This window comes from Acanthochromis polyacanthus, chromosome 19, assembly GCF_021347895.1.
Source record: "Acanthochromis polyacanthus isolate Apoly-LR-REF ecotype Palm Island chromosome 19, KAUST_Apoly_ChrSc, whole genome shotgun sequence".
Lineage (NCBI taxonomy): Eukaryota > Metazoa > Chordata > Actinopteri > Pomacentridae > Acanthochromis > Acanthochromis polyacanthus.
In genome coordinates, this window is record NC_067131.1 from 1888751 (window position 1) to 1912544 (window position 23794).

Sequence of the window (23794 nt, forward strand, 5' to 3'; positions counted from 1 at the left end):
GCTCGGAGTAGAGCCGCTGCTCCTTCGCATCAAAAGGATCCAGTTGAGGTGGTTTGGCCATCTGATTTGGATGCTTCCAGGGAGACTTCCTTTGGAGGTTTTCCGAGCACGTCCATCTGGGAGGAGACCCCGGGGTAGATCCAGAACCCTCTGGAGGGATTATATATCTCGTCTGGCCTGGGAACGCCTCGGGATCCCCCAGAAAGAACTGGAAAGTGTCGCTGGGGGGAGGGACGTCTGGAACGACCTGCTTCACCTGCTGCCTCCATGACCCGGCCCCGGATAAGCAGAAGAAAATGGATGGATGGATGGATGGATGGATGGATGGATGGATGGATGATGTTCAGTCAAATTTATCATCAACCTGTTTGAGGAAGGTTTCTGTGCATTCACACATTTGAAAAACAATAAAACTAGATTATTTATCTTGTTTTCAGATTATTTAATTGGAAATATTTGAAGCTCCATAGGTATAAGTATGAAAACAGTATTTTTATTGTGATATTTGAATGTTTGCAGGAATATGAATAACAATACTGCATCAAATAGCTTCTTGAGAGTCTTGTTCTAGCATCTAGCTGAGGTCACTAATTGTTAAAAACACAGTGTCAAACCTTTATCTCAAACCTGTTTTTACGTAAATCAGCAGCCCTGTTGCATGCTGAAGTTGGCTCAGCTCAAAAGGAAGCAATTACAGAGTTTTTTTTGTACAAACAGCATAACTAAAGGTCTGATATTTTAGGTGGAAATACTTTAATAGTACTGTGACAGACAGAAATTGCTATATTTTTCAATCCCGAAAACAATCATTTCCAAGCAATGACGGCACAGTGGTAAGAAGAAAATGCAAACTCCAGCTTGTCGCTGCCTCTTGATTACCGGTGTGAGCCGCAGCTAACAAGGAGCCGTTCACGCTTCGGCTCCTATTAACGAGTCATCCAAGGCAGAAATTTAATTAGACTTCTGAAGGTGTTCGTCAGTCAGTGGCCGAGATGATTTCGAGAGCCGCCGCCGGGCCTGACGTTAACAAATAGTGTTCATTACAAATTTTCCGTGTGACCAGGAAAGATCTTCTCCGATGTAAACATTAGCAGTGTGAGCTGGGAGGGTAGCTCCTCACCTATGAGTGAAGATTAGAGGAATAAAGCAGCCTTATCAGCTGTGGCAAGTTTATTGTCCGAGTGACAGAGAAAAATCACTTCAGAAGATAATTTCCTTCTCATCAGCTCTTTAATAATTCTTGTGCTAGATGTTATTCAGGAAAACAAAATGGCATAAGAAATGTAGTGCCTGAAGAGTAGAAAGGAATAAGACAGAAGTATAACTGAAATTAATAGTTAAGCTAAAATAAGGCTAGAATAGAACGATGTGAAGTAATGCTAGCTGGTATACTGAGGTAATAAGCATTAGTACACATGATAATGACATATTTCACCTTAAAAAATGAGATGACAATGAAATAATGCACAATATATTGTATATAATCTTGTACATGAAAGTGAAATATTGCACCAGAGAAGTGAAAATATAGAACATTATATATTGTGCATGAAGTGAAATGCTACACATGGATATTATTGTTCAGTTTTAGCTTTTATTTTGTAGTTATATCAAATATTTAGACATTTTTCTCCCTTAATGTCTTCTGATGTGATTCCATGATCAAATAGTTGCCTTGGAGTTCCTATTTTTAACATTAGCATTCAGCTTTTTGATCTATTTTGCCGCTTATCTGCACTGCTTAGCATGCCAGTCTTCCTCGTGCCTCTCAGGACATCTGGTGGCGACATCAGAAGTAAGCCGATCCCTTCAGTCGTCATCCCAAACGCTCCTTAAGGCACGCTCTCGCTGCCAGTCATCCCGGTTCTCATGACCTCTCCAGGCCAAACTCAGGTGTTTTCAGAGTGTGTGGTTTCCATCCGGGACGCACCTGAGACTTCAAAACGTCTGCGATGTGACAGCCGGTTAATACAACAGAGAATCCAGGAAAAGCTGGAATGTCTGTGGGGTAAAAACATAAAGAGATCAATCTCTTTCTAGTCACTTCAAGCATCCATTTGTCATAAGCAATGGAGCTTCTTCTCCAGAGTGGAGGCAATATCCGCCGCGTGCAGCGCCTCCGTCTTGTCTGCATCTCTGCTCATAAACCTTTGGAGAGTTCATTAGGGGTCTCCAAAAACAGTCTCCCTCCATACATCAGGCTGCACACCTCCAGGTTTCCTGCCTCTGACAGCAGCCCGTCATCCTCCGCTTTTGCTTTCTCAAAGAATTATTCTAACTATGCGCCGTAATCACTAACTGTTTGTCTTGGGTGTCGCTCCGGCTTTCACATGTCCATCAGTTGTGAAATCCTGGCTGGACTCACACCTCAGGACCACACAAAGCCTCAGCTCGACGTTTGAGGTCTCGGGAGTGGGATTTATATCGCTTTCAAGGAAAACAGGTGAGAGCGAGGACACCGTGATCCAGCCAGCGGGTGATGTGTGCTCGCTGTGCGACATCACACTCTTCAGGAGTCGCTTGAAAATGGATCGGATGGCCGCGATGTCGTCAAACACATGAATGAAGTCCCAGTTGTGGTTGCACAACACGCCTTAAAACCACAGCAACACATATTTAGTGCTAGCTAATATAATTTCCATATGGTCTGTGATGTTTTGTCAGTTATTTGACATGAAATATGGTCATTTGCCAAAATAAAGCCTGTTCCTGCTCTGCGTGTTTGGTGATACATCAGACTGAAGTTAAACAGTAAAAGTCATACCGCCGTGGCAGTCGGGCAGAGAAACACCTGATTCAACAAAAGATCGCTTTAATCGATTCTGCTCGTGGCCTCCATCGTGGTTTTGCATCGTCAAACAGCGTGAAGACTGCAGACCCCAGCCCTCCATCCCACACGGTTTCAGGCTTCGATAGCAACACGCTTAATTCGTACTCGGCCGATCTGTGCTTTGTGATTCTCCTGCCCTGCGGTGGCTAAAGCAACCCACATCCTCGCTGTCTTCTTTGGATGTATGAGCAGATACTTATCTGCAGGAAATGGCAGATCAGACCTCCACATATTGCTTTTTAATGAACACAGCGCGGCGGCGTCCAACGGCGCTCTAATGGCCTCACATGTGACGCATCATCTGTGACGGTCATTTGGAAGCTAATATCAGTCCCACATCGGCTTCCACGGTTTGGCCTCGTCCCCAGAACAAAGTAGGGCAAAAGGTCAATGTGGGATTTATTTGTTTTTGGGCTTGGTGAGTCTTTGTGTAATGATGCTATCATGACTTCCTGCAGCTCAAGAATAGAACTGAGGTACCAAAGAACCGAAAATGCATTTATTTAGACCTGCAGTGTGAAAAAACAAACATGTTGTTTCAACCAGCTTCTTATTGTAAGCGATGAGATCCTTAATGAACACGGTTTTCTGTTCCTGTATTTGTGTTTTGTCCTTCCTCTTCTAGATTTGTCTGAAGGAGGCTGTTTAGTGACATCATTGGGATTCTGTGATGTTTGAAACTAAATCTAAAGATAGTTGTTGGAATTGTTTCCACAGAGTCATGATCCAACTTTAGGATGTTTCTGTTCGTAAAGCTGTGAATTTGATTGTTGTTAATTCACTATTATGGATAAATACTTTGAATTTTTTCTAAAAAGATTGGCCAGCATGTTTTTTTCAAGGCCAACACCAACTATTAGTAATGAAGGACACCAATAGCCAGTCTGGAAACCGATGTACACCCCCTGTCAAAAGTTTTAGGACACTGTCTCATTCAAATAAAGTAGAACCTGTCCTACAACTTTTGACAGGGGGTGTATTTCATCACATGGATGTGATCAGGGCAGGACTCTGATCATACATGTAAAGTTTCAGGCAGATTGGAGCATGTTCAGGGCATTTACACAGCATTTGAAATTTCATGGAGAAGGATCAAAATTCCAGAGGCCGCCACGGACACGCCCTTTGTCTTTGGAAAAAGATTTTAATAACTTTGGATCATTAAGGCCTCCTGTATGTACTGGCTGAATTTGAGGTGAATTGGAGTTTCCCTCTAGGAGGAGTTCGCTCTAGAAAAATGAAAAATGGGCAAAATCTGACATTCAACGCAAAATATCTCACTTCCTGTTGGGTTTGGAATGTGGCTGTCACTGACTTTTTTGTTCAGCCTGATGTGCTGCATATGTGTACCACATTTGGTAGATACACCCCCTGTCTAAAGTTGTAGGACAGATTCTACTTTATTTGAATGAGAAAGTGTCCTAAAACTTTTGACAGGGGGTGTATGTTTGCAGTAGAAATTTAAATCTTGGTGCCACAAAGCAGAAAGATAAAAACTCCAACACATTGTATTGAAATGTCTTTGTTTTTTTTTCTTTTAGGTTTTACGGTTCAGCATTTATCCTTCAGTGTTAATTGGCTTCTAATTGTGACGTATGACCAATCAGATAGAATTGACTGCAATAGAGTCACAGTAGCGCATTTTGGAATTGGTTGATTTTATTGGGAATAGGTTTAAAAAATAATGCTATTTGGAAAAATGCTAAATACTGGATCTGATATTTAACCAGGTCAAATACAGATTTTTGTCTCATATTCAAACAGTCCAGATTTGAATCTTTCCTGAGTTTTTCCATGTCGACAACCCTGTCTCCAAAATTGTGATACAGGTAAACTGCATTCGTATTTGTGTTTTAAATAATAGTAATTTCCTTTTGAACGAAACATCTTTGAAGGACTATAACCCAGTGAAAAATGCTTTCTATTTGGAAGATCCATGAAGTCTGCAAAAGAACATTCTGACAGGAAACTGAGGTTTATGTCCTCTCTGAGGCCACTGGTCTTCATCCTAAAAATCATTTTTACTTCTTTAATTTGAAATTTTACTCAGTGTTTGGTCTGGTTTTGGAAAATATCACACTTTGGTTGACAGTTTAACAACTATAACTACATGTTAGAAGTCTTGGCATGACAGCTACATTTAGAGAAATATCATAATTTGGGTTGAGATGTGGTTTTAAAGCTTCTCCTCCATTTTCTAGGTTACCATGGTGACGAGTGCAACCCATCTGATATACAGTATGATTGGTTGGCTGAAAATGAGGGAAGCAGTTAAATAAATGGCAAAGATTTGTGATAAACAGAAGCAAAATGGCAGAAAATACGTTTCCCTCAATACACATTTGCACTTCAGTTGTATGGGGACGTCATTTTTTGGATTCGGGGCTGATGTGACGCTCTTAAAGGTTGGGTTTTGTACTTTACAGCCTCGGCACTGGAGCTCAAAGTCACCATGATTTTGTTTTCCACTTGACAAGTGCATCTGGAGATTAATTTGGAGAACTGTCCCTCCTGTTTGCGGCGCAACATAGCGGGCCATATGTGCAATTAACCTTTTTGTACCCGCACCAGCTTGTCTTTAAACCTGATTACTGGCCTGCAGAGATGGACATAGAGACGCTCAGCCCTCTTACCGGCTAACAGGACCGCCCTCCCCTCCTTTTCCTGCCTGCCTTCTCATAATCAGCTGCATCCTGCTGCCTCTCAGAGGAAGGAATGCGACACAAAATGCAACACACCACAGACGAGCTGCTGTGACACACTTTGGCACCTCACATGCCGTAGAAGAAGGCCGTTAAAGCTTCTATCCGTAAATTAATTAGGTTTTTGTTCTCTGGAATAACTAATGGCATGAGATTTGTGGCATACATGAATTTATTGGAACATCTACAAACCATCATAACGCCCTCAAATTTCAAGAAAGACTCAGATTATGTGCCATCTCCTCCTCCTCTGCTGCAGCAAACAAAACTCAGAAGGATAAAGCTTTGATGAATGGGGCGCAATTGCTCGTGTGCTTCATTCACATTGGCTGTATGTTGACATTTGGAGACCATTCAGAGCAACAGGCCACTTCAGATGAGCATTAATCTGATTAAGAGGACGATTTATTTGGGTTTCCGTGCTCAATAGAAACCCCTTCCTGCTCAGCGGACGGCCTGCCAGCGGAGCAGAAGAACCCAACCTCGATGAATGGCCAACAGCTGTGTATATAGAACGAGTACATTTCCTCTCGCGCTGAGAAAAAAAACACCCTGTTTCGGTTAAACACTGAGTCACCGCTCGCACAGCATACAAATATGTGCAAGAACAGCATTAGAAATTTGCTTTCATTTTCCGAGATCTTGCGCACAAAGATTGGACTTTTCTATAAACTTGGAATATATTTTTTGAAAAGGAAAAAAAAAGAATCCTAGAAAGTTGGAAGTGTATTAGCAGCCTGAGAGGTAGGTGCAAGTTTTTAGGGTTTCTACTAATGTTCCTAATTGAGCTCCTAAGAGGGTAATGCCTTTTCAATTTGATCCAAAATGAGACGGCTTTTAGGAGACGAGCGTTCGGAGCCAAGGCAACGCCGCTCGTGTGGAAATTTGTGACGCTGATCACAGCTCAGGCATGGAACATGTCATAAATTACACCCGAACAATTTCCACGTGTAAAACAGCATCTGTTTCTTGACATGTTTGCCCCTTAGCATTAGATATATGGAGATTTTTGACATTATTTAAATATGCAGCATAAATTTTACCCAGTTTATTTGCAAGGTTGTCCAAATCTGAAAATGAATGTTGTTCTGAAACTAAAAAAAGCTGAATTTTTATCGCCCTGGGTTTCAGGTCGAGAAACGTAAAGCCGTAATATCGGCAGTAAAGATGTCTCCTCTAAACTGACAGCTCCCAAACCTCAGTTCATAAACCTGTCTAGAGATTATGTGCATGGCTGAGACACACAGTCTAACTACTTGGCCAGCTCAGCAGTGGAAACACTTTCTGCACGACCGTATTCTCACTGTTGACGGTGCATTGGAGAGGGCTAATGCACCGGTCTAGGTATGGTTTCTACATTTCGTTGCAACAACGATCGCGATCGGCCGGTCCTTGCTAAGCCTGGCCTCGGCGCTCGCTTTCCCATGACGTCTCCCTGAGAATTTATTTCAATATGCAAAGCAAGAGTGCAGGAACATAGTGAAAGCACAACAAACAGTTTGTGTGTGTTTGCGCTCCCTTTTAAAAACCTTAAAACCCCAACTTTGCAATCCAAGATTCCAAAAAGGCTGCGTCAGTGTAACCATAGCGCTGCAATTTGGATAAACGGCGAAGATGAAAGCCGAATTACGTTTTTACATGCCTTCTAGACTGCTTGCACATTTTTCTAAAAGCACCAATGTCTGGGTGTGTAATTACACACTAAATGCTGTTTTTTTTAAAGGAAGTATATGTGGCTGCACAAACATTACACCAGACTCAAAATGGGCACGTTGCTCCGGGAACGCCCCAGAATTAGCCCTAGCCAGACGCCACTGATGACAACAGGGGCATTAGGCTAATCAATGGTCTTTATCGGTGCTTATTAACTTTTTTTTAGCTTAATAAAACACTGTGTCACCACTTGTTGCACATTTGTTGCACGTCTGAGTGGAGCCGATGGGATTTTTCTTTCTCAAACTTAATTTTAAAAGTTGAATAAACAACGTGAACGGCTGCATTTCCACGTCATGTGACTTTATACAACTTAAAGATTGAAGAGGTTTTATTAGTCACATGCTCTGACAGTATGTGCAGTGAAATGTAAAGTGACTGTTCTCAAAGCTGTGCAACAACAATAAGAAAGTATAAAAAGAACAATTATTAAAAAAACAAAAATGTTGGGGGAACAAAGTCACAATGTTTTGTGTTTGTCCCACATTTCAGAGAGAAATATAGGTTTTACTCATTTATATAATTAAACTTACTCATTTTTTCATTCAAAAAATCCGATCATTTGAATTAAACGATCTGATTTAAACATCCAAAGTTACATAAAACCACCCCAAACAGCTGTGATAATAAAATGTTTACGAAACAAGAAATAAAAAAAGCTCATAAAATTCTGTTACAATTTTTACACTTTTCTTTGATTTTTTTTGCATTGTGAAGAGTTTTGCCATTTTAAAGTACATTTTTTTGCTTAAAGTGACGTTTCTAATATAGGATTAGCTTCATATTGCACTACTTTCATGTTTTGCTTAAACGCTGACATTTTCCTTTTGTGATATTTGGAGTTTTTGATTGCAATACTGTATTTTTAAAGTTCGCTGATTCTTTGAAGAATGGGTAAAACTATCCACTATTTCTCTAAAATATATTAAAAACTTTAGAGGGGGGAAGCACTATTCTGTGTGAAAAAGCACTACTTTGTGTGAAAAGCTTTCTCTTCTTCCCCATTAATCATGTCTGACCCCTCAGGTTTATCTTGTGACCTTTGCGTTGGGAACCTTTCTGCAGTTAGAGCGACACCTGAATAATGGCTTAAAGACACAAATACAGATGTAGTGAGCTCACGGCGACTCTAGCAACTTTAATTTGTCATGAAAACACACATATCATCACTTCAAGCATCATTATCTGAAGAGTTTTGGTCGGGGTGTGAAGCCATGCGACGCTGTGAGGGAATGCTGGGTGTCATCACGGTCGACTTGATGGGGGTTGAGCATCTCTCTGGTGTCAGAGCAGACAGAGAAAAGACACGGGGTGTGATTTGTTAAACGTGCGACACCCCCCTCGTATTGTTTCGACAACACGGGGGGACATCTGGCAGCGGCAGCGTTGAGGTCTCCATCGGCTTTCTCGAGCAGCGAGCTGTGCAGCATTGAAGCACTGCCGGCACATTCTCATGCTAATACCCCAAAGGCCGGAGCAGATGTGAAACATTTGGTTCTGTTCTTGTGCACTTGTAAAGAAGTAATGCGGCCCGTTATCATCGTTTCACTTTTTTTGTTCTCGTATGTGTCATAAAAAGGAGTTCACGGCGGAGGACTTCTTCTTTGGTGGCCCGTCGGCGGCAGGGAAGGCGAACGAAGAGTTGAGGGATGATTCTGGCCTCTGAAAAGATGCCGATACAGTTATTTTTGGGGATGAAGCACGGAGCAAACACGTATAAAATTACCCCTAGAAGCACGGCAGCAGTTGTGACTAAGCTGATGTGAGTCTGGAGTTTATGTTAGTGTGTTATAATGCGTGTTGATGTGAATTTGACTGTATTTGTTCCTGTTTACATTGTTTATGCTCATTTTTGTGCACAAATTTAAGCATATAAGGGTCTCAGGTCTAAGGAAATTATGTTTAACCAGTGAATGAGTTGCAATGTTAGCTTCTTCATACAACTAAAGATTTAAAAAATGAACAGTCTGAACCATCTAAAATTGTCCAGTTATGTTACAGTACATCAGAACTTGTAATCCTGAAGTCAAGATGAAAAAAAATTAAGTTTTCAGGTCAATTTCAATAAGTTATGGCCATTTAAATTTAGTTTTAATATTGACCGATGCAGTAATTTGAGTCTAAATTACCCTGAATATTAAGTAGATTCAGCAATATTATGTCAAAAAATAAAGTTTGCAACTTTAAAGATGCATCTAAATCAGTAAATCCTTAAGTGGTCTCCTGAATTACATTTTAGACTAGTTAGTGACAACCTCAACTTAAATTTAAGTTTAAATTTAACTAATGAAGGAATTTGAGTTGAAATTACTCAGAATATTACGTGGATGCATTTATACACACCATCAAAATAATGTTTGTGACTTAAAAAAATGCATCTAAATCAGCAAATTAGACTTTTAAAAACTTGTAACCATACGTTTAATTAAACAGTTGGAACGTGTAACTTGAATATCATTCTAGAGGAACGTCAACCCAAATTTAGGTTTAAAATCAATAGATGCAGAAATATTGAGTTGATTTACACATAATGCTAAGTTGAGGCAACATTATTATGATAAACCAACTCACCAAAGTAGTTTTAGCAACTTGCAAGATTCATGTAAATCAGCAAATGTGAATTTTTCATCTTGAGACTGTGCATTTAATTTGGAAGAGGAAACTTTAATAAAGTGTAGTTTTAAATGAACTGTTGCAGAAATGAGTTGAAATTACAATATTAAGTTGATGCAGTTTCCCAGCCTGGAGCTCAAAAAGTGCGTCTAAGTCAGCAAATTTGATTTTTAAATCTTACGACCATGCGACAGTGATGGGAATGTGTCCTTTGAGTTACTTTATAGAGTGTAAATAAATAAAATCATTGAGTAGAATTGTGTTTGTTTGACTGTATTTCACAAAAGTTGCAGACTAGTTAGTTTTAATTATCTCGGTGCATTACTATAATGTGTATATTAGTGCATCTATGCAGCATTTTCTTCCCCCTGCAGGTGACTTTAACTTTATGTTACATATGAAGAAGCCCTTTAATGTGGCTGAGATGGGCTGTTCGTGCGCACACGCCCACCTGGAACACCATTGGCTCATTTCTGCTTTTCTCCTCATCTCATTGGCCAGAGAGCTGCCCGTCACGAAACTTGACGTGCGAGACAAGTTTACAACTCTATACACGTGCGGCTGATACATCAGGGCTGGCGGCGGCATCCTGCGCACAGGCTGCTACCTGCGTGCGTAAATCTTTGCGCGCTGCCTGGATACAGCTCGTTATTTTCGGCCACTTCCTGGCTTCCTCCTTCCTCACCTGTTCGCTGCAGGTATCACTTTCCGGAGGAGATCGAGGTGTTTTATCCACGGTGCGTGCGTGTGTGGATGAGGACTGGCTGCTCAGTTTCTTCATGGCTGGAGGACTGGGTGATGTGCGCCTAGCATGGCTCCGGCTGCTGCGCCGACCACCCAGGGACCGGTATGGCTTTTAGCCGCATCAGCAGGCTGGACCCCCCGTCCCGAGGCATCTTCAGGAAAGCGGTGGTCATGCTGTGCTCCCTGCTCGCCTCCATCCTCCTCCTGCACCTCTTCACCGAGCGCTGCGCCTCCACAGTCTCCTCCACCTCGCCCTCGCCGGACACATCCTCCTCATCCGCCTCCAGTCGTGCTTCTGGGCTTTTCGGAGACTTGAGGAGCAAGAGGCTGGCGTACGAATGGACCGCCGGCTCGGATCTGGAGAGCTACGGGGCCGCTCGGCGCGCCTCCTCACGCGTCCTGGCGGATGAGCGCGCACGGCACGACCCGGAGCTGCCCGGAGACTCCTTCATGCTGCCGGCTCCGGATTTAGTGGCTTCCAGGAGAGTTCCGGCCAGGTTCGCAGGTAAACTCAGCCCGCTCGGGGAGGGGAGCAAGAAGCTGCCTCAGGCTCTGATCATCGGGGTGAAGAAGGGAGGAACCCGGGCTCTGCTGGAGTTTCTCCGGGTTCATCCGGACATCAGAGCGGTTGGAGCGGAGCCGCACTTCTTCGACCGCAACTATGACAACGGACTGGAGTGGTACAGGTGAGTATTTACCAAATAATTACTTATATACAAACTAACACAAAGTTTAAACATGTTTGTAATATTTTGCATCCCCATAATGCCAAACTGAGAGATAAGAATATTAAAAATCCCCCTTCAAATCTGGGCTTATCGTGTTTTAAGTCATTAAATTGCCATCATGATGAATTGTGTTTTCCCAACTTTTTATTTGGCCTCTTACTTCATCACCATGATAAAGATTAGTCTGCACAACCCAGAAATCTTTATTTAACATCTCAGCTTCTCTTTTTTTCAGAGGTAGCCTAATAGCTGCTGGAATGAGCTCTGTGTGGACAAGCCTGTTGATTTATTAAAGCCACATTAGGCCTTGCTTTCATTAGATGCTATCAGCTGCTCGTTTTGTTTGCACATTTTAAGGATGACTGGATTTAAAGCTGCTTTGGTCCGAGACACAGAGGAGTTTACAGCTTGATTAGGCTTGGAAATAAGAGAGAAAGGGGTCAGTCACAGAGTTACAAATACAAAAAAGTGAAATGAAGTCTTCCCAGGTTTTGCACAAAATTCTCAAAACTGTTAAAATCAACTTTTAATATAGATTTTCATTGCAATTCTAAATTATTAGTGAGTGCAAAACCTTTTTGTAGTTTTCCTTTAAATTTATCTTAATGTATTTGTTGAATTTTATAAAACCTTAATCATAGTTGCTGTTCCACGTTAGTTATTCAATTATTAAAGTAAATTCTGCATTTTTCCCTGCTGTAAATCTTACTGTGTGCAGAAAGTGTCCAATTTAAACAAGGTTTTTCTTTATAAAAAGCCAGACTTAATCTTCGTGGAGCATTAAGAAAGTGCAAAACACTTCATTAACAAAAGCTGAAGTAGGAGCAGCTTACGGAGGATAAATAGATTTATAAAAGTATTCTGTGTCACCAGCCTGAGTGTGTTTTTATCAACTTTGAAGGTGAAAAAGTTCTCGGCCTTGCGTTATTTTGTTGCTGAAGAGTCTGAATTCTACAGAATCACTTCCAGCCTGAAGCTTTAGAGAAACGCTGGAAACACTCCTCCAGTGTTTCCTTATGGACCAGTTATGCTTTTATTTTTTCTCCTCCTTCGCTCAAGTCGACTTTTGTGATTGATTTCATGTGTCACCGTGTGTGTGTGTGAGTGAGTGTTGTGTGTTCACATTTCCACAGGGCCTGTGGGGAATAATGGCTCTTCCTCTCGGTGGTTCTCTGTCTAATGGGGCATCGCCGACATCGCAGCTCTGTTATTAAGAAGGATTAGGGCCATAATGAAAGGTTACCTGAGTGTCTCGGGAGGTATAATTCACCTTTTGATTGAGTTAACACCACACACAGCAGCCTCTAAAAGCCCGGAGACAAAAACTTTTACTCTCGCTCACCAACAGCTCCCTCCTCCTCCCCTCCTCACCCCTCTGTTTCCTCCCCCCTTCTCAAACGCTCTGGCTCTCTCCCATCTCCCACTCACACACCTCCCTCTTTGTGCCTCTCTGAGAGTGAACATTCTCTTTTTGCCATCACTCTTTCACACCCTTCTGTTTACCTATTCATCCATTGTGAGGGTTTTATATCCATGAGGGTCCCATCTATCCCCACGAGTTGCCAAGATTCTCTGGAATTTGGACCGTGCCTCCGAGGACGGACCTCGGTGCCGGGGTTCGCCTTAACGCTGTCCGTTTAAAAAACACAAGGACCCTTGAATTGAAAAGAGGAATAAATAACTGTTACAACAGCGCGGCCCCCCTACTCTGCAGGAGTTCATCTCATCGGCTCTCCTCCTCGGCCGTCTGAGAGTTTGAGCCGCTTTCATTTTCAAGTTGCTGGCTCGAGGTCACGTCGAGGTGTAGCTTCAAAAGCCGCCCGTCGAAACTAAGAAATCAGTCTGATTGCACCGCTCAAGTTAACCGACCACTTGTGCAAAATTGTCACAGCCTCCGTGCCCTGGAGTCATTTCAAGAGTTCCAGACTGTGAGAACAAACTGTAAAACACTAGGAAGCAGCTCAGCACATAGAAAACTGTCTTTATTTTGTGGAAAACAAGTCCAGATTCCCTGTGATGAATCGCTGTGTCCAATTTGCTTGAATTATGTGATTCCTTTCATTGGCGAAAACACCGAAGCTTCCGTCTCCAGAGTCTTGTTTGTTTGTTGTCAAGGACGTTGCGTGTCCTCGGTGTGAATTATCGTCTCTTGTGGGAGATGTGAGGAACAAACCTTTTACACCTTTCAGCTCTTATTGTGACACGGACAACGTCTCCGGCCTCGGATTATTTTCCTTCCAACTTTCCCAGAAATAAACTTGTCTGGCTTGTTTTTGGAAAACTTGAAAAGTTGGTTACTCACCCGTACTTCAAAAAATCCATACCGTAAAGGAAGATAAAAGTTCCCGTTTTGACAACACTGACGAGTTTATGCGTCGCTTTCAGATTTCCAAAAACCTCCAAATATTTGTGCAAAATCCTGCCTGGCCATCTGCATTCATTCTCTACCACTTTATATATATTTATTCTTCGAATGTTTTGGGTGTTTCCAGCATGTTGACTCAGATGAAGTGAAGCGGTTTCGTAACGTATTTTAACTAAAAACACATTTTTAGCTGTTTGCATGAAATAGAACGTCCTGTTTTGTGTTTCAGTCGTGCGTTGATGGTAAATTCAGCGCCGTCGTTCCACCGGGAAACCAACACTCGGTCCAATTGTCCGGTCAGTCAGTGTTACATTTCACTACACATTAGTCTGTATGTCCACACACAACCTGTTAAGGCTTTTGTTGTGGAAATGGACACTCAGAGTGAACAAGGAGGTCACGCAAAAGCACTGAAGTGAGGCCGAGGTCTGAGCGACAAGAGTAGTCGCTATTATGTTTTTGGCCTACTTAGGTTACTGAACACCCAGGCTTTCACCTGTCTAGACCTCGCCGTCGCGTTTTCTGTTTGAAGTCTGCAGACCGGTTGGATTAGACTCCACCAGATCCCCTAATGGGTTAATTACCCTTCATAAAAACATATGTGACCCGTTAAACGCAAGGCCAGCGCCACACACACACACTTATCATAACAACAGTATTCAGTGCATTAGTACACGCCTTTCATGCACAAAAACACAAAGCAAACAGGTGTAGGGCGGCTTGTGTATCAGCAAATCTGTTCTATAAACTTTATCGCCTCTTCTGCAGCGTTTTTTCCTCGTGTGAAACGGTTAAAACCACGAGAAAGCGAATGAAAACATGCTCCGAAAAGCTGCAGAATTCACATGAAACTAGGGGGTTCCCTCTTCGTAAAACTGGCTTTATTTGAAAGGAAGTTCTGTAATGGTAATAAAATAAAAGAGGGTCTTAATCATAAAAGCAGTGACCCAGTGGGGACTTGTGCTAGAAACCGGCCGATCTGTGTTTCTGTGCCGAGCGGTGCTTAAACGCAGAACAAACGGGGGAGATTTTTGTTATATTTTCGAAAACAATTCAAGACGGAGCTGTAAAAACGTGTGAGAATAATACGTTTAAATCCCATTAGCATTTTACTCGTTGGGCTACTTAGCTGGGCTCGTTGACACAGTTCCATTTAATAAAAAAAAAGAAAGTAAAGTCACAATTGGAGCGCCGTCGGTGAGAAGCTGGTGGGTTTGAAACGAGGCCGGCTTCCAAGTTCCTCATATATGTTGGCTGCGTTCGCCGAGGGTGTCATTTAATTGGGAGTTTAAAGTCTTGTTTAGCTGCTGCCTGATGCTTCACTCGTCGTTCTGAGTGTGGAGAGCTTTAAAGGAGGAGCCGTGGAAAGAGTGACTGGGAATGGGAGAGGTTAGATGTCAGCGGTGAGGAATTAAACCCAAAACATTTTCAGTTGTGCAGCAGTCGGTTCTGTGTGCGTCTGAACCACAGATTCCTGGAAAATCGCACAAGTTTTGACATGCATGTTCTTTATCGTTTGGCTGCATCGGGTTTTTATGATGAAAATTACACCCCAGACCCCAAAGATGAAGCAGAGACTCCAGTATGTGTCCAATTTATGTCAACCTGGAAGGAGCCCGCTCGCTGCCCTTAGTTTTAACCCTGTCAGGAATGACACGTTCCTTGGAGTTTTGAATGAGTTGAAAATAGTTTTTTGATGCTAAAATATCTGTCTTGCCTATCTGGATTTATATAATTACATCAGCAGTAAACACGAGCAGCATTCTGGAAGATTTTTCTCAACATGCAACCTTTACAAATGCATCTCCGTGGTCTCTATACAGAGGCTTTGAAAGCAGCAATTTGTTCTCTCTTTTCTTTGAGGCGCAGTCGAGATTTTAAAAACAGATTTCCTCTAAACGATCTCTATTTTTTTATTTATCCTGTTTTGAAGAGGGAAAATGAAATGCTCTTCAAGGTCCTCAGAAAATGGATCCTTTTGGTCATTTTCTGATGTAGTTAGAGAAGTTTCTTACTGGAACCGGAGGTGGGATTTATTTTGTGGAGAGGTTTTACATACTGGGAGGAGATTCCTGGTGTATAAAACTTGCAGGTTTGCCTTTGAGTGTAGAACTGAATCATGTCCAAAGTAAACCACACTTGGCTGCTTCACCCTAAAGTTTCATTCACGTGTACCTGGCTTTGCAAGAGAAGAGTGGAATTAAAGTATTACCCCGAGAACCCCAAAACGGGCGGTCGGGTTTTAAAGCAGGTCATTAAAAAAACAAAATTATTCCATTTATCCTAGCTTGAAACTACAAAACATGACAACAATTGGATTTTCAGTTTTAAACTAATCATGTGGCATTCGCAGTTTTTGTTTCAGTTCAAATTTTATTTCTATAGCATCAATTCCCAACATATTACATCTGGTGAGTTAGTGCTTTATAAAAACATTTTTTAAAATTAAATCTTAACATTTAAAAGAAAATCTCATGTATTTAATAATATAAGCTTAGAATCCTGATTTTTCATTGAAATGTTTATTATCAACATGTCCTATTTAAAATTAAGCTGAAAATACAGTATTTGCTCTAACTAAATTCTGTGAAAAAAATGGAAAAAAAAATCACACTCTTTGATGCAATCTGGAATAAATAAGTGACTCAGCTGCAACTAACAGTCATGTGACAAAAATTCAGGGAGTTTTTGACTGAATGGGGCTGAATTGGAAGTGTGTTAACACTGAACTGAAGGTAAACATGAAAATGAATATTTGAAAAAAGTCGAATATGTGTAGAGTCATAATTATTTCTCAGTGTACACAAACACACAATTCTAGCTTTTTTCAAAATAGAATTGTCAACTAAATAATCAAAGAAATTAAACTTTTTATGATTCATGCTGCACAAAAAAGTTGTCTGCCTCTAGTCATGGTTGTGCCATTTCAATAGAGGTGTGGGTCCTAATTTTGCAGTAAAATATGTAATAAGAGCGACTTTAAAGTTCACTATAAAGCTTGTTTTCCGCATGTAATGATAATAAAAACTATAGTCTGAATAGGAGTGGCTCAGTTTTGTGGAACAGAGCTGCATGTGCTGATAGGAGCAGGTTTGTGGAGGTGGAGGTGGAGGTGGAGGTGGAGGGGTCACGATCGGGGTTGTGGAGGTCGCACACACATCGAACGTAACGTGATCACCAGAGCCGCCCTCGGATTGTGAAAGTGATTATCGTGGGGTATAATTGTAAAACCGAGCCGGTCACCTCCCGCTGAAGGTATGCAGCTTCACCCCCCACCACCACATCTACCCTCTCGCCAACTCCTTGACCTCCGCCACCCCCACCGACATCTTTGCTCCCCTCAGCAGCTGACCCCAGGAGGCCCCATGCAGGGGGAGGCAGATAGAAGCCGAGGGGAAATATCCAAAGTAGGGCCTGTCAGCAGCTGCCCTGTGGCATCCTGGGAATCTGCCCTCCGATGGGGGAGGTGAGGACAGGCAGCAGGTGCGGGGCGCTCGGCGGACACCACCTGGATCTCCACCAGACGCTCACACCTGATGCGTTCACCTGACGCACCTAAAATAAGCAGCGTTCGGTCCGTCGTCTGCAGATGAAGGAAGGCGAATGTTTCAGGTGTCGGGGATCAGAACCTCCCGGAGCTTTGATGAGCACGTGCAGAAAGCGACGTGTGATTGGTCAGAGGCAGAATGTGCCACCCTCAGAGTTCACGATGCCAACAGATGGTTCGGTAACTTTGGGATCGGGTTGCATTGTTTCTAGGATCCTGTTGTTTGTTCACTTTTGGGCTGATGTGTACTCTGGGCAGCAACCTGTTTGACCCCGGCGGATCTCCGGCTCATTCAGCCCAGCAGCTGTTGGTCTTTTTAAGAGGTATTAGAGCGCACATTATGAGACATTTATTCTAGGATTCACATTTCAAAAGGAGCGCTCGAGGTCACTTTTTTTTTTTTTATTGTGCTCGACTGTACAAAAATACATTTGCTCCGTAAAGCTGCGATGAACCGCTTCCATCGCCGGATTGTTTCTGAAGTGGAGATGTTTGACCTTTTCAAAACATTTGTTTCACGTCTGAAGCTCGGCGTTCTATTTTCAGGCGATATACCTGAAGCCCTTTGCTAGTTTTAATGCTTTTCAAGCAATGCCCATGAATGTCAGTGATGTTTATTTTCCTTGTGCTCCATGGAAACCTGCCAGGTAATGTTTTCTAACATCACAGCGGTTCTGCCTCCAGGCACGACTGAAATGGAAAAAAAAAAGAAATCATGTTTGCAATTTTCTTCCTGTACTATATTTCATATTTTTTCTTGGCAGTTCAAGGTTGATGGAAGTTAAGTGTTATCCTTCCTCAAACAAAGAGAGACTGTAACCCTATCATTTGGCACAGGAGAGTCAAGGGGCTTTAGACGAGACTGTTTCAGCTGTCTGCATAGAAACAAACCGCAAAACAACCTCCAGAATTCATGCATATTAAGACTTTCAGAGGATTTGCCAGAGTGCTTTAGGATTTCAGCAACGTGCAGCCAAAACTATGTTATTTGGCCACAGAAGGGCTTCGGTAAATGATGCATGGATGGAGCATGTACGCGCTGCAGCTCTCAGTAGTGGGGATTGGCAGGGTAAAGCAACGCCTCGGTGTGATGGATCTCTCTTTCCCATCTCGCAGGCTGCAGCTTTATCACAGGACAGGGAGCCGTCCATATTTTCCACTAGAGAGAAAAAGAGACACGCAGAAAGAGAGAGGGAGAAGCGGTCGCTGTGGAAAAGCCTGGGAACCAATAAAAAGAAGGAAGCCCCTCTCCTCCTGGGTCCTCCATTTTCCGTTCCAACTGTGGTGTTTTTCTTTAAAATACTTCAGCTACATTTTCTCTGGCGCGCGTCTCGTCTGGTATCTCAGGTCCACGTGAAATTAAAAAACATTTAAGTGTTTACTACTCGAGGAAGTTCATCTTTCCAGGCCTTCAGCAGGAAAGTCTCTGTGCTTTTTTTTTGTTTTTTTAAAGCCTTCTGGCCAACATGGAATTGTTTCTGCCTCTCTGCTCAAAGGCATGGACTCTCTTGCCATGTGTGCTATCTGCAGCTGCCTGTGTGGCGATAGGATGGCACCAAACAACCTTTTTCCCCTCTTGCTCCATCGGGGGGTTGTGGCCGGTGCCAGTCGCCTTGGCAGAGCGTCGGCCTGCAGACGGCACCTCCGGCACAAACCTCGACTCCACCGCCCCAGACCTCTGCACGGCGCTGCATTATGCTGTAGCTAAGCTCGAGCCACGCGTGTGTGCGGATTGGCATTTCTTTGGCACCGCCCGCAAAGAGACCAACACATCATTTCCCCCTCAGATGTTATTTCCGAGCTTTCAGCACTTCCACATCCAGCGAATTCTGTGTATTCCTGCTAGATGACGAACAAAGAGTTTGCATGGCAGCGATGAGTGAAATAAAACATGCCCAAGATTAGGGTTTGGCAGGACTGCAGACCGTGACCAGAAATCCTGCACAATTTTTAAAATAGCTAATAATGGAGGTGGTGAATGGAGAGAGAATGACGGAGTGGCATTTAATCTGCCCTGAGAGCTATTTTATTCACACAGAAGCGCCGCAGATCTGTTGCATGTGCGGTTTCAGAAAAAGCTACCTGGTTCCTTTAAGTACAAGTCCAGCTGTTCAAACAAACGCTTTACATGAAGTCTTTTGTGTTTCAATTGTGAGCGATCGCACGACACAAAAGATCCATTCATCGGCGGGATTTCTCTTTACGAATCGATCAAATGAAATGTATCACAAACGCTCTATGAACTCGCTCTTTGCGTTACTAAAGTCAAACAAGAGAAAAATCCCAGCTGGGCTATTTTGAATCCCCTCTAACCTTTCATTCATTTGGAGAAGAGATGGCACACAGCTTTTACTAACTACCCCACCGAATGTCTGGCAGCTTGATTAAGGAGAGGAACGTGTTAGAAAATGAGTTTGCCACCCCGGACCCGTTTATTGATGGATGGAGCGCAACAGCACAACCTGCGTCTTTTTACATAAAGATGGAAGACGGTGATAAAGGGTCCGTGCAGCGCAGAGCCGCTGATTGATGTGCCCACAGAGGAGTGCAGAGAAGCCACACAGTAATTCAATTAATCTTAACCTGAACACCAGTAATTGCTACTGTAACTGGGTCTGACTGTACATTAGACAGCAGTCAGAGGAACGTGTCCGGCTAATAGAAGCAGGAAGGAACGTCCTCCGTGCTCTGGAGCTCCACAAAGGGGCTTCTTCTTCCTCTTCTTTTTTTTTCATTATTATCCTTTCTCCTAAAGACGAGGCTTTGCATGTTAATGAGACGAGCGGGGAAACTGATTTCCTCAGTGGTGAACCAGAAGTGAGAGATGAACCGAAGCAGGAGAAATGCAAAAATCTGCAGAAGGACTTTCTCAGTGCTTTACGTTCTCTCAAGAAAGTTACACAACCATCTGAGAAGAAAATGTCCTTTAAGGAGTAAACCTGCGTTGATGAGAAGATCTTGACCTTGCTCATACCTGTCCATTAAACAGGAAGCTAAGAGTTTTAGTGGAGCATATATTATAATTAACAGAAAGAAACAGTTATAAAACCTCTAAAGCTCATAAATCAACATGTTTAATCTGCACAAAAAAATACAACGATGACAGTTGTTGGTTTTATGGAGTTACTTGTTGGACCAGTTCTTGGTTTGGTGCAGTGGGCTCCTTTAGTTTTAATGCCATTATTTCAATTTAATTTTAACTTTATTTTAATAATGCAAATTCCCAACTTATCTCACTGGTCTTAAAGGCATTATGGAGGATGTTTTTGTTGTTTAATTTGTCTGATTCACATAAAATGAATATACTGACCTTTAGTGGACTTGTATGTATGGTCTCTAAAAGAATAAAAAAATAAAAAAACAAATAACTGTGGACATGGCAGGACCTGAAAAACATCAGCCAATCAACGCGCTCGGACCGAGGCGTTTGGTTTGCTTCCTTTCCTGTCTATCAAAAATCTTCCGGCTCAGGCCTAGTTACGTAGATTACGTACGCCTTGGACTTACGTGTTTTCTGTATGTGTTGCTTTGGTATAGCTTCGTAGTTAGCTGGAGACTTGTTTTGCTCATCTTTTTTTACATAATGGCAGATAAAGATCCAGGGGGACCCAGCCGTAAAAGAAAGGTATTTTTTGAGGTCAGAGAAAATAAAAGACGACTGGACCGCGAGAATGCAAAAACAGAAGTGATTATTGGCGAGTCATTTGGGCGATGGCGTCAGCTCAAGCAACAAATGGACCTAAAGACAGATGCCTTGGTTGCTAAATTCCTTCTGGACAGGTAAAATGTATTATTGATTATTGATTATACTGCGGCTGTAGGCAACTTCACGAGTCCAACGCAAGTTTCTGGAGGGGGGGGGGTTTCTTCGTAAATGTTAAGAGGGGGGAGGTTAGAGGAGGGGGAGGGAGAGGTTGTATGTGCGCATGCGCATGCTACGTTCAAAGTCGTAGGAAATTAAATCTCCTCTAATGCCTTTAACCCAGTAAGGTACAGACGAGTTTTAAACAGAAAATCCAACAATCCAAAGTTTCCTTTGGATTCCCTGAGTGAGCAGTCAGCAACTGTGGAAAAGAGCAAAACAAACTGAAATATGAAGGGGGAACAAAAATAATACTCCGACAGAACCAGGCTCTGGGAAGGCAGCCGTCTGCTAACCAGCTGGGGTGAGGGTGGAGGTGAGGGAACAGCAGATTAAGCAAACGATGTATGTCATGTCAAAGAGGAGTCAACCAAACCAAAGAAAATCTGGGTCGACTGAAATCGTACAGACTTTTAAATTCAGTCAGCTTGGTTAAAAAATAAAGAATTCTGCAGACTATTTTGGGTTACAACTAACGGTGATTTTCAAAAGAACTAAATTGGCCACAGTGTGCTTAGTTTTGTTTTTTTTTAAACCTTTGTTTTAAATTGGGTCAAATTGATCCGTTTTAAAGTTTGAAAATGTGGAAGCAAAAAAATTTTCACAGTGAAACTTCTGATGTCCACATTTTCAACATTTTTGAAAAAAATTTTGAGCACTTTTTGGTAGAAAAAAAATGTTGACATGTTCTTAAAGAAAATATTAGAAGTTTAACTGATATATATGTAATCACTTTAGATATTTTTAGGATTTTTTGGGAAGATTTTTAATCATTTTTTGAAAATATTTACAAGAATTTTCTTGCCAAATTTGGGGGACTTTTTAAAATAAAACTTTTAAGGGAAACTTTTAAGGAATTATTGGGATTTTCTTCCTGAAGGTTTTGCAAAGAATTTTTTGCTGAATTTTGGATTTTTCCAAGACAAGGAAACAATATTTGTTGGTGCCTGTAAATGAAGACAACAGGAGGATTAATGAGCTCAGGAGTGCTGATAGACAAAGTGTTTTTAGCTTTTGGAAACACCAAAGCAGCTTGTCTCCTTTTTCCAGTCCTATTACTAAGTTTAGCGGGTGAAGTATAAAACAGACATGAGAGTTGGATCTATCGTTTTATCCAACTTTTGACAAGAAAGCCAATAAGAGTATATCCCAGAGTGTTTTTGTATTCCTTGAAGGCTGAAATTTGTTTTCTGCTCAAACCAGAGCTGAGAGCCACATTTCCAAATCCTCATCTTCATGCTGAGTCTTTCTGCCTGCTTTTCATCAAACAAACACAGGTGTAGTCTTTTATTGTCCTCGGTGATTGGACCAGCTCATTGTTGTGCTTTTCTTTTGTGGTTTACCTCCTATTGAACTCTGCCCCAAATGCCTCTGGATTGTCAGAAATCCTTTGAACACACCCTGAGATATTGATCCTATTGTTTCCTATAAGAGCACGCCGGCGGTTTGAAAGGTGTTGACCCGTAGAGACAGGAAGACAAGACTTCTTTATGGGCTCGTTTTATGCATCCTCTGGAAACTGGATACCTCAGGAACAGCAGATAAATCAAGTTTACAGTGAAATCTATTTTTCTTGCCCTCCAAATCCCGTTCCTTCGCTGCACTTTTTCTTCACACGGATTTGTGTCTGTTTCCTCTCTGAACATCAGCGCCTGTCACCAGGTTTGAGGTGGAAGCTCCAGATACCAGCAGCTCTGTTATATCCATGCCTTATGTTTAATTTCTGCGTTTTTATTTACGCAGCTGGCCAGTTCTGGGTCAGCCGCGGTCAGTTTGGACTGAGGGTGTAACAACACTGTGGAGCCGGTGGGACTCGACATGAACCCGAGTCATTTTAACCGTCAAACATGTGGTGGGGCCGGGGCTCATTATGTCATTATGCTGTCAGGGCGATTGTTTATTCTGACATCTCGGTCTCTGGAAGTCACATCCTCCCCTACGGTCGCAGCATCGATGCGAGGAGGAAGCTGGTTATTTAGAGGCAGCCACCGGCGTAGACAGATGCAGCAGATACGGCTTTCAAAGTCTTCCCTAATAAGACGGTTTATCCACTGCGGCTCCCTCAAACAGGCCCTGCATCAATTATTAATCCAGCCAATTAGCACGGCTACATTATTCACCAGGAAGCCGTGATCACATCCATTAACTGCACTGTCTTTCCTCACTGTGACTCTCCCAGGCGCCACTCTCACATCCCATAATCCCCCCAACTCTGGGTACATATTTGACCACCAAAACTGAGCTCCAATCATAATATTTAAAATTGCATTCAAATAAAGAAACAGCACTTTAAGTCTACTCATTATTCCCTTCGTTGAGTGGTAAACCTGGGTAGAGGCTTTTATTTTGTAGTAGTGTTACTGCCCTAATTTAATAAATGAAAATCAGATGAAAAACATTTATCTATCTTTTATGCAACTTTTTTGGAACCAAAAGACAAGAATGAAGTTATTTGTAATACACAAACAAATAATGGAAGAGCAAACATGAATTAATGGCCTTTTTAATGCACTGAACAGTCTGCAGGATCACACATTGCATCCTTCAGGTTAGGAACACAGCATCCCCAGTGTATCAAAATTATACTTTCAACAAATGCACATACAGCATTTCTTAAGATTTTTTTATCATATAGCATCATATTTTGGATTTATTGCATCCACAGTCCCACTGTAAATGAAAAGAAACAT

General features: G+C 42.2%; 2 protein-coding genes across 3 annotated transcripts in view; one reads left to right on the plus strand and one right to left on the minus strand.

Annotated features, from left to right (window-relative positions):
• Positions 1-23794, minus strand: part of rpl38 (ribosomal protein L38) — a 1167099-nt gene that overhangs the window by 1040960 nt on the left and 102345 nt on the right. The gene's annotated exons all lie outside the window — the stretch shown is intronic.
• si:ch211-216b21.2 (heparan sulfate glucosamine 3-O-sulfotransferase 3A1) overlaps positions 10360-23794 on the plus strand; it is a 41122-nt gene continuing 27687 nt past the window's right edge. Inside the window, exon 1 of the mRNA XM_022191355.2 lies at positions 10360-11288. Coding sequence (XP_022047047.2) covers positions 10708-11288 — 581 coding nt within the window. The 5' untranslated portion in view covers positions 10360-10707. The remainder of the gene's footprint in view (positions 11289-23794) is intronic.